General features: G+C 40.7%; 1 protein-coding gene across 1 annotated transcript in view; it reads right to left on the bottom strand.

The window, feature by feature from the left end:
• Positions 1-3,444: 3,444 nt before the first annotated feature.
• Rel (REL proto-oncogene, NF-kB subunit) overlaps positions 3,445-11,830 on the bottom strand; it is a 35,048-nt gene continuing 26,662 nt past the window's right edge. Inside the window, exons 6-10 of the mRNA XM_026789569.1 lie at positions 7,663-7,767; positions 7,344-7,556; positions 6,178-6,246; positions 5,985-6,053; positions 3,445-4,319 (exon numbers count right to left, since the gene is read on the bottom strand). Of these exons, the coding sequence (XP_026645370.1) occupies positions 3,556-4,319; positions 5,985-6,053; positions 6,178-6,246; positions 7,344-7,556; positions 7,663-7,767 (1,220 nt within the window). The 3' untranslated portion in view covers positions 3,445-3,555. The remainder of the gene's footprint in view (positions 4,320-5,984; positions 6,054-6,177; positions 6,247-7,343; positions 7,557-7,662; positions 7,768-11,830) is intronic.

The following is an 11,830-nucleotide window of genomic DNA, read 5'->3' as shown; positions in this document are numbered from 1 at the left end:
AGATCCGCCTGCCTCTGACTCCCGAGTGCTGGGATTAAAGGCGTGCGCCACCATCGCCCAGCTGGCAATGGGTTTTTGATCCTACTGCACAAACTGGCTTTGTGGGAGCCTAGGCAGTTTGGATGCTCACCTTACTAGACCTGGATGGAGGTGGGCGATCCTTGGACTTCCAACAGGGCAGGGAACCCTGATTGCATTGCTCTTCGGGCTGACTAGGGAGGGAGACTTGGTTGGGGGAGGGGGAGGGAAATGGGAGGCAGTGGCGGGGAGGAGGCAGAAATCTTAAATAAATAAATAAATAAATAAATAAATAAATAAATAAACAAACAAACTTTCTGTGAGAGGAAGAACACACAGAAGTTCCTTATCTCAACCTCTGCTCTTCTCATCACGGCCATGAAGGGAACTCAAAGATCCTGACCATACTGAGATTTCGACCCTGGGGCGGGGCAGCCGGGTGTGATGGTATACTCCTTCAAGCCTAGCACTCAGGAAGAGTTTGAGACAGGCGTGGTCTACATAGTGAGTTCTAGGGCAGCCTGAGCTACATGGTGAAACACTGTCTCTGAAAAAAAAAAAAAAGACAAAAAAAAGAGAAGAAAATCTTTGAAAAAGGGATATCAATTGTTTCCTGAGACACCATTTCAAAGGACAGTTACAGAGAAAAGTATTGCTGAGAACATTCTGTAAAACGCCTAATGTTTCTAAATAACCCAAACAACTGCTCCTTAGAACAAGAATGTGACAAACAGTAAGGGAAGTTAACTGAGATTTTGTGAGCAAACAGCAAAATTTTAGCAAGCATTTTTAGAAAATGGTTTATTTCATCGCCAAGAAAAAAAAATCACAGTATACAAAGATATTACAAAAGTAACACAATGTTTTGTACAATAAAAGACATCTTGACATTAAAAAAATATTTCATCTTGATACAGAGCTTAACGTCTTAGATAATAGTATCTGAGAACTTTAAAAAAAATAATTTCCTCAAGTGCCTTGGAGTTCATTCGTTACAAGCATATAAAATAAGTTTCAAATGCAGACAGCTCAGCAGGAGAGCACTTGCCCAACAGTTATATGACTCGGGGTTTGATTCCAGTATGATGCTCCCCTCCCTTCCCCTCAGAAATCTAAATATTTTAAACCAGATGCAGTGTGGTGGCATACGCCTACAACCCCAGCACTCGGAAGGGAGAGGCAGGTGGACAGTAAATTCAAGATCAAAACAGCAACAGATTTTACTATTTAGCTGAGATTTTTGAATCCATGGCCAACAGTATTTTCCAATTCTTTGATTGACAACTGATTGATGTCTCCCATGTCGCACAGGCTGACCTCCCGCCTCAGCTTTCCAAGTGTTGAGGCCACAGACGAGAATCACCGTGAGGTCTACTGAAGACTGAAAGGCACAGGGATCCTGAAGCATGCCAACCTTATCCTAATGTTTTGATTAAAAAAGCTTAAAAAGAACATGACACAAGATGTTTTTAGCTTCTCTTTCTGAGCTCAAGAGATATTCATTCTGTTTATACGGAGAAAGCAAGAACTCAGTGGTGATATGAGGGTACTGGCAACAGGGGAAGAGATGTGGTGCACAGGTGGAGTTTGGGAAGGAAGGCGGCAGGGGCAGGCGGATCTCTGTGAGTTCGAGGCCAGCCTGATCTACAAGAGCTAGTGCCAGGACAGGAACCAAAAGCTACGGAGAAACCCTGTCTCGAAAGTTCAAAAAAAAAAAAAAAAAAAAAAAGAAATACAAGTGCAACTAGGGAGAAAGGGGAAACGTGGCTAAATGCATTTTTAAGTTATAAAATGAGTTCTGTGACCAGGAAAACAGCACCTGGAAATAAAACATCATTTGAAAATACTCTAAGCACAGATGCAGATGAACCTTAGTTCCATTTAGAGGGGAAACCAAGAAAGAAGTCAATGTGGGGTAACATCTGCTGAGCTTTCTAACAGCTGTGTTATCAGTGCCAACTACTACCGAATTGCTACAATCATCTGATCTGGGCATGCAGATCAATATGGTCAAATGCTTCCCCGGCAAAGCCCAATTAAATTAAATCTGTCACTGATGTCCAGAACCACATACACTTGGTGTGACTGTACACACCTGTAATCCCAGCACTCCGGAGGTAGAAGCAGAAAGATTCGAAGGTTAAGGTCATCTTTGGCTACGTGGCAGGTTTGAGGCCAGCTTGAGCTTTATGAAACCCCGTCTCAAACAGGAGTTCAAAGGAGGTGGTCATCTTCGCATATACACTGAGGAAAGACCTGGATTTGCTGCTGTCTTGATAGATTTGGGAGATGAGGAATCAAGGATGACATCAAGGTTTTTGCCTTAGCATTAGAAGCACAGCATGACAATTTCCAGAGCCAGTGAGGTGCGGAAAAGCAAGCCAAAAGCAAGGCTTCGATACATCGAACTAAAATTTAAACTTATTTTGTAATTTTTTTTTTTCTGTTTCCCTCTACAAGGGGTTGAACACAGGGTCTTGCAAACATTGAGCAAGCTCTACCACTGAGTTACATCTTAGCCTTTTCTATCTTTATTTTGAGACAAAATTTCCATAAGCTGCCCAGGCTGGTACTGAGCTTACTATGCAGCCTAGGCAGGCCTTGAACTGTAATGTCAAACAGAAAGATGACAGACATGGGCTAGAACATCTGGTTAGATTCCTGATAGAGAAGTAGACGGGCTTTATGAGATTAAAGGGAATGAGGGTACCTTCTAATAAAGAAAAGGCTTAAAAAAGCATGTTTCTTGAAAATATTGGTCTTAAGCTATTTTTTAAAGACTTATTTTATTATGTATACAATGTTCTGTGCCTGCATGTATGCCTGAAGGCCAGAAGAGGGCACCATATCTCATTACAAATGGTTGTCAGCCACCATGTGGTTGCTGGGATTGAACTCAGAACCTTTAGAACAGTCAGTGCTCTTAACTGCTGAGCCATCTCTCCAGCCCAAAGCTAATTTCCTAAGTAGCCTTAGTGGTATGAGTCTAAATAATATAAAAATAGAAAACAAAAACCCTCCATACCTTGAAATCTCACTTCAGTGATTCCCCCCACCCCGTCTCTGTCTCTGTCACACCACACACACACACACGCGCACACACACACACACACGCGCACGCGCGCGCGCGCGCACGCGCACACACACACACACACACACACACACACACACACACACACACACACACACCTAAGAATACCAAGAAACCCCAGAAAACCCCTTAGGGGTCACTTTAGTCTATGGGCCTCAACAATAATAATGAGTTTATTTCCCAATGGCATAGCCATTACACGTTTTACCTTAAATCTGCTTAAAAGCAAATATCAATTCATTTAACTAATACATTAATACATTACAAAAGACACATAGCTTGTCTTGAGGACATATGAAAGAACAAGTCACACCAAGCACGTCCAATTTCAGCATCTTTCAAAGTAAAATCATAGAGCCCTCTACAGTTTCTACTTCTGAACCTTCTCTTTATAGTCTATATACCTAAAACTTTATAGCTCCCTAGATTTAAGTCCTGAAACATATTTAAAAAAAAGTATATGCAAAAGAATCACTCAACTGCTCACTCTGCAGAGTGTCAATACTTGAATATTGACTGTTCTGAGCAAAATTATGACTATTTGCATCATTCGACGGTCCAGGCTCATTTATCAGGCTGTTTTCGACACAGTTGAAGTTTGACCTATTGAATGCATCTGGCTGTGAAACAAAGATAGAATTAGATCTGGTGCCTGCTGATACACTGGCAGAAGGCATCTGGTGTAGTTGTCTCGGGTCTCTTTGGTCTAACCTTGAGTTACATGAAGGGTTTTCAAGATTGATGCTCACAAGTCTTGGATTATCAGTGTCCCCCACGTTATCATTGCTGGTTGTCATCACATTCACAGGGTTATTAGCCAGCATGTTGACATCAGAAATGCTATATAAGTCGGCCGGTGACATGGATGGCGTTTCCATTCTAGCGAGGCCATCGGTATAAAGGCAAGCATTAGGAGCACTTAACTCGATACCAGGCACTTCTAGGAACCCAAGGGTGCCTGTTGAGTTAGAGGGCACTGTGGCTGCTGAAAAGCTACTCAATGTATTTGTACTGACTGAGCGTGAGGTGGGGTGGGTCACTGGTGACCAGCTTGTAGGTGGAGAGACCACTGAGGCCATGGCTGGTGGGTGATGTGTCATTCCACTTGAGATGGGCACAGATGAAGAATAGTAGGGTTCGGCTTGACTTGACACTCCTGAAGACCTGGGCATTTCTGGTAAAACGGTACCATGAGAAAACAAGTTTGGTTCTGTAGAAGAAAATGTATTTTATAAATTAAGGTGAACTAATTAACCTAAAGCATTATTTTTGAATTGAAATTATAAAAACCCACTAAAATTTTTCCAGGGAACTGATACATTTCAAATAAAAAAAAAGCGCAAAAATTATTACATGATTTCAAAACTAAATTTAGTAACATGTAATTGCTTTATAAATAGATGAAAAATTATTTTTAAAAATGTTGGTATATGTAAGTTTCTTCAAGTTAAATATAAAAATCCAACTTTTTGAGCCATATAGGTACATCTTTAAAACATGGCAGATAAATATTGGATATAGTCTCTACTTTTATGAGAAAATGGAGAGATGGAGAAGACATTCATTGGGAAAAACTAAAAAATACAGTTTTTAAGACTTACTAAGATATGACCCTATGATACTACAAAATTCCCTATCATAAAAACTGTATTTATTGACATATTACAAAAGTATTATATAAACCAGGATAAAGTACCAATTTAAGGAAAGAAGATAGAAAATTTATCAGGGGCTCATAAAATATCTTCCATCAAAGGCCAGATGGTTTTAAGGTATGTTGGGTGAGCAATCTCTGTTGGAACTACTCGAATCTGTTGCTGCAGAAGGAAAAAGGGAGTCTAGGTCTGGAGTGGACTGGGCCTGCCAGCAAGTGCTCGCATGCCTGAGGTCTCTGCAGCACCGCTTAAAAAGGCAGTGAGAGACACTACAACCAAAGGAGCTTAGCGCCATATCCACATCACTTCTCCCAGGACACAGTGCAATTAGCAATTTTGCCAGCTGTGGTGGTTTGGATACGAATGAGCCCTATAGACTCATGTTTGAATACTTGGCCCACAGGGAGAGGCACTGTTAGGAGGTGTGGCCTGGTTGGAGGAAGTGTGTCACTGTGGAGGTGGGCTTTGAAGTCTCATATGCTCAAGCTATGCCCAGTATGACACACTGGGGCTTCTGCTGCCTGTGGATATGGATGTAGAACTCTCAGCTCCTTCTCCAGTACCATGTCTGCTTGCATGCCGTCATGAAGAGACTGAACTAAAGCTCTGAAACTGTAAGCCAGCCCCAGTGAAATGTTTTCCTTTGTAAGAGCTGCCGTGGTCATGGTGTCTCTTCCCAGCAGTACAACAGGGACTAAGATACCAGTGTATCAACAAAATGTAATTGCTTGCACAATAAAATCCCCAAAATAGAATCAGTTTCCAACACAACCTCCAGAGGCACAGAGCAGCTCAATGCAATATTGAAAGCATGAGAAAATCTGTAGAAAATAAAAATATTTAAAAAGCATTTATTCCAACCGGACCCTCTGAACATGGCGAACAATGAGGGATGATGAGAAGCCAAGGACAATGGCAAGGGGTTTTGATCCAACTTCATGTTCTGGCTTTGTGGGAGCCTAGCCAGTTTGGATGTTCACCTTCCTAGACCTGGATGGAGGGGGGAGGACCTTGGACTTTCCACAGGGCAGGGAACCCTGACTGCTCTTTGGACTGGAGAGGGAGGGGGAGAGGAGTGGGGGGAGGGGGAGAAGGGTGGGAGGAGGGGGAGGGAAATGGGAGGCTGGGAGGAGGGGGAAACTTTTTTTTTCCTTTTCTCAATAAAAAAAAGCATTTATTCCTAAAATGTGGACTAACAACATTTAATAGGGATAAAATACCTTTTTTGATGAATCTTCCATCTCCAATTGACCCTGAGGGGACAGTTCTTATTCTCTCAGGAAAGTTAGCTGCTATGATAAAAATTTTCTATTATTAAATGTAACTTGAAAAAAGTTTATAATTAAAAAAAATTTAAAAACCAGTAAAGCAAAGAAATTAGTTTAAATATAAATCAATCAAAGATATTCTTACCACAATCTTGCATCAGTTTCTGAAAAAGTAGAGTTGTTTTTTGTTTCTTTGATTTATTGCCATATGCATCTGATTAAAAAAGAAAGCAGAAAAAAGCAGTAAATCATCATGGGTTCTATCCCCTTCACCATTAAGTAGGCGCACTGAGAGCACATGGCAGTGCTTTGAGTGCATGTGAGTCATATAGACCTGTAAAGACATACAATACATACAGTACAATAGATCCTATATCAGCTGTCAGGGACACTTTTCTATTAAGCAGCTTAAACTACTCATTTTTCACCCTAAAAATATATAAGTCAACATGAACTAATGAAAGAAGGTCTGGGAATACATAAACCAAAACAAATACCATTAAAAAACTATCCAAATATAAAAGGGCACAGTAAGTACAAAAAGTGAATCCAAAAATAAACATTGAGAGAAAATACAATCCAACAGTTCAAGAACTCTCAAATTATTGAAACCCTCCTAAGAAATGTAAAAAGCAAAAAAAAAAAAAAAAGAAAAAAAAAAGAAAAAAAAAACGGCAAAGACACAATCCTGAAAACGTTCAGGAAAAGAAAAAAATACAAAGATATAAAACTTCATTCAAAAGCCAGGTGGTGGTGGCGCATGCCTTTAATCCCTACAGATGGGAGGCAGAGGCAGGCAGATCTCAGTGAGTTCGAGGCCAGCCTGGTCTACAGAGTGAGTTCCAGGACAGCCAGGACTGCTACACAGAACAAACAAACAAACAAACTGCACTCACGTGTTTATTTTACAATATTACCAGCATGATCAGTTTAAGAAGATGATCTGTTCTTAGCTGAGAATGCAGCTGGGCTGGTTCAGCACTTGTTAGTGTGCATAAAACGCTGAGTTCTACCCCTAGCACCACAATTAACACGGTGGAGTGGGGAGCACAGTGTCCCATGTCTGCAATCCCAACAGTCAGGAGGTGCAGGCAGGAGGATCATTCGGCCTTAGCTACACAGCGAGTTCATAGACATCATCGAGTACATGAGACTCTGTTTCCAATACACACACACACACACACACACACACACACACTCTCTCTCTCTCTCTCTCTCTCTCTCTCTCTCTCTCTCTCTCTCTCTCTCTCTCTCTGTGTGTGTGTGTGTGTGTATGTATGTATGTATGTATGTACATGACTGCCCTCATACCTTTTTCATCTGGCAGGTATCTGAAATCCATAGATTCACTAACTTCCTGGTCGGAAGGTCTCCGCAGCTGCATCTTCACTGTCACAGGCTCCAATATGGCTTTGCAATATGGAGGAGTCTTGAAAACAATAGCTACTTGGCGGTGTACATCAGCTTGTGAAAAAATCCCTTTAGCTTCCCAGTCATTCAACACAAAACGAACTTCTATGTCATCTAGTGAATAAAATGCCAAAGATTAGTAACAATGGGGGAACAAGGTAAAATACATATATTAATTAAAAATATATTACTAATTCAAAGAAACAAAATTGGCAAATACCTTTCTGAACTTTGTCGCAAAGGAGAAATATTTCGTCTCCTCCCCTGACACTTCCACAGTTCTTGTTTACACGACAAATCCTTAATTCAGCAGTATTTGGGGCACCTAAACATAAAAAAATTTTTAAAAATGTCTCAGTATTGTCTTAATTAACGTTACTACTGCTATAATGAAACACCATGACCAGAAGCAGCTTGGGGAGGAGAGGGTTTATTTCACTCACAGTTCCATAGAACAGTTCATCATCAAAAGCAGAGAGGGTAGAAACTCATACAGGGCAAGAACCTGGAGGCAGGAGCTGATGCAAAGGCTGTAGTGATATTTTATTTGTCTTTTAATAAATAAAGCTTGCCTGAAGACCAGAACACAAAACAGCCGCACTAGTCAGTCATACAGGACAGGCAGTGGTGGCACACATTAGTTAGTCACAGAGGCCTGGCGGTGGTGACACACACCTTTAATCCCAGCACTAGAGAGGAATATAAGGTGGGATGAGACAGAAACTCGTTCTCATTCAGTCTGAAGATTTCATAGAGGTAAGAGCTCTCCTCTAGTGGTTGGCTGCTTTGCTTTTCTGATCTTCAGGTTGAACCGCAATACCTGTATTTGGATTTTTATTATTCATGCTACATTTGGCGCCCAAAATTTAAGGTATAAATTCATGAAAAAGCTGTCTGCCTGTGATTTTTTTTAGCCACCGTCACAGGCTGGAGCTGCATGTGGGGCTCCAGTCCCACATGACTAGGCTTTCTTTTCTTTTTTTCCCCAAGCCTCTGAGCAAGTTGGAGATTTTCCTCTGTGACACTCTCCAGCTGCACCCCAAACTCCAGAGCACCTGGGCTCCAAACACCACAGGACTCACCTGCCCCAAATCGGCTGGTTCTGTATTCAGACAGCCCTGGCCACACACACTTTTTCAGAACAATCAATTGTGTTTCTTTCAGCCTGTGGGCACTGCGCTCTCTCTTTCCCTCCCCTTCTTTCTCTCCCTTTCTCTCCTATCCGCATCTCTCTCTCTCTTCCCCTTAGCCCCCTCTCTCTCCACTGTGGGTTGCAGGCTCTCCCTGAACCCCCTTCTCGTGCTGCTGCCAAACTTAGCAGCTGCCTTGAAATCCAGTCAGGCTTTCACTGTTCTACGTAGCAGCAATAACCCTCACATCTCCTTCCATATCGTGGGTAGATTTGGTAAGACAATTGGGAATTCTTTTTGTTTGTTTGTTTGTTTTTTGAGACAGGGTTTCTCTGTAGCTTTGGAGCCTGTCCTGGAACTAGCTCTTGTAGACCAGGCTGGTCTCGAACTCACAGAGATCTACCTACCTCTGCCTCCTGAGTGCTGGGATTAAAGGCATGAGCCACCACCGCCTGGCTATGCTGGACAGTTTTAAAATGAAATGATTAAATGAGAGAATATCTATTTTAGATGAGATTTATGTAACATCAATTATAAACATTATAAGCTTTATGATTTTTGTCTTATCACTAAAAAAGTTTGTTAATCTGAATGCTAAGATACAGGCCTGAGAAAAACCTAATGAAACAGATCGAAGAGGTATTCAAATCCAGACAGAGGAACCAACTTCAGCTTTGCCTATAAGAATACAGAGGAAAAGCCTAAGGTTTTCAGACAACCAACTTTGATATATCCAGTAACCTTACAGGAATTGCCAGATGGCAGAGGCTCTGTTACAGTTAACTGGACTCCTGTGATATTGTTAGATTTAAGGAGATTTAAGGAAGCAATAGTCTCATATGGCATGTGTTCACCTTTTGTGAAGCCAATGTTAAACTTGTGGTCAGTTCATAATAGAATTACCCTAAAGACTGGATAGACTTAGTTACAGGTGTTTGAGAGCCTGGTCCACAATTACAATGGAGTATCAGGTTCAGAGAAGAAGCTAAGATTATTGAACGCAGTAAAGCCAGAGGTAGGGAATTCTCCTAAGATCAAATTGTTGGAGAAGGAGATGATGCTACTTTTGAAAGGCAAGCTGTATATGATGACCACACCCTGGATTTATACCACCCAGCAGCTTTGAATGCTTGGGACAGAATTGGAGAAATAGGAAAGAAAATTGAGTCATTTACTAAAGTTATACAGGGCCCAAGGAAGCCTTTAGGGATTTCTTAAAAAGATTGACTTCAGCACTAAATAGAATGAAGCCAAATTCAGAAGCTAGACAAATAATAATTGAATCTATGGCTTTTGAAAATGCCAATGCTCTATACAAAAGGATAATTAGGCCATTAAAGTCAAGGTCTGCACCTTTGGATAAATGAAGTCTAGATACAGTTAATATTGAATGTCATGACCATGATGGTGCATGGATAGGAAAGGTGATTTCCAGAGGTTTAAGGAAAACTCAAAATGTCAAATGCTATAGTTGTGGCAAACAAGGTCACCTTAAAATGGACTGTACAAAATGCATTCCTAGAAAAAATTTTTTTAAGAATAATCCATTCAGAATGTCCCTCCCTTCTGGATTATGCAGAGGTGTGGAAAAGGCAGGCATCAGACTAATGAATACACGTCAACAAGGAATAGTCAAGGTAATCCTTTGCCATCAGGAAACTCCCTGAGGGGCCTCTCGCAGGCTCCTATGCCAAATCTGGTTCAGTTGTTCCCTACCGTCATAGAGGAAACTTCTTCCCAGAACAAATAATGAACCTAATGCATATTATAAGAAATCATACTGCTCTGGATAATACAACAGGTATAGAAGAAAGAACAAAAAATTGAGGAGAAACCATAAAGTATTTTGACAAACTTATATGAAGGAACAGAGACCAAAATTAAAAATACAAATAAATGGCATTGTCACTGAAGGTCTGGAAGACACAGATAAAGATGTAACAATTTCATCAGAATCTTGGCATTCAGACTGGCCTCTTCAGGATGTAAATGTTCAGTTTTTAGGGATCATAACTTTATCTCGGGTAAAGCAGAACATGATATGGGTCAAATGTATAGGGTCAGAAGGACAAAGAACAATATTAAAACCATATGTGGCTAACATAGCAATAAATTTGTGGGGACATGATTTGTTACAGTAATGGAATACTCAGATTAACATTCCACAAATCTTAGAAACAAACCATAAATTAATGTCTATGTTCCTGGGAAAAATGTTACAAGATATTATAAAGAACAGTCACTGACCATTCAGGTTGTACATAACAGGTCACAACAGCTGCTGATATTTCAAAGGCACCAAGAGCCCTACCTTTAAAATGGTTGACAGACAAACCTGTATGGGTAAGCAATGGCCTTTTACAATAGAGAAATTGCAGGCTTTAAAACAGCTGGTACAGGAGCAACCAGATGCTCAGCATATTAAAGAACCAACCAGTCCTTGGAATTGTCCTGTATTTGTTGTTAAAAAGATATGTGGAGGCCGGGCGATGGTGGCACACGCCTTTAATCCCAGCACTCGGGAGGCAGAGGCAGGCGGATCTCTGTGAGTTCGAGACCAGCCTGGTCTATAGAGCTAGTTCCGGGACAGGCTCCAAAGCCACAGAGAAACCCTGTCTCGAAAAAGCAAAGAGAGAGAGAGAGAGAGAGAGAGAGAGAGAGAGAGAGAGAGAGAGAGAGAATGGTGACAGATCTAAGAGCTGTTAATTAAGGTGATTCACCTAATAGGTCTTTACAGTCTGGAATTCCATTGTCTTCTCTATTACCTAAAGGATGGCCTCTTATAGATATTGATTTAAAAGGTTGTTTCTTCACTATACCTTTACAAGAAAAGGACAGAGAAAAATTTGCCTTTACATTGCCTACTTATAATAATTCTCAGCCAGTTAAAAGATATCAATGGAAGATTCTCCCATGGGTGATATTAAATAGCCCCAGCCTATGACAATATTTTGTAAGTCAGTCATTGGTAAGCAATTTCCTGAATCTATAGTTTACCATTACATGGATGACATTTTGCTATCTGATTCAAAAGGAGATACTTTAGAAAGAATGTTTGAAGAAGTAAAGAAAATTTTGCACTGTTGGGGATTACAAATTGATCCTGAAAAAATACAAAGAGGAGATTCTTTTGATTATTTAGGTTATAAAATAGGTTTACAACAAATTAGACCCTAAAAGGTGCAAATTAAGAGTGATCGGTTGCAGACACTTAATGACTTCCAAAGCTTGCTGAACATAGCGGACAATGAGGACTAC

This window comes from Microtus ochrogaster, unplaced genomic scaffold, assembly GCF_000317375.1.
Source record: "Microtus ochrogaster isolate Prairie Vole_2 unplaced genomic scaffold, MicOch1.0 UNK22, whole genome shotgun sequence".
In the NCBI taxonomy this organism is placed as follows: domain Eukaryota; kingdom Metazoa; phylum Chordata; class Mammalia; order Rodentia; family Cricetidae; genus Microtus; species Microtus ochrogaster.
Note: the sequence above shows the minus strand (reverse complement) of the source record. Positions and strands in the feature narration are given on the sequence as shown.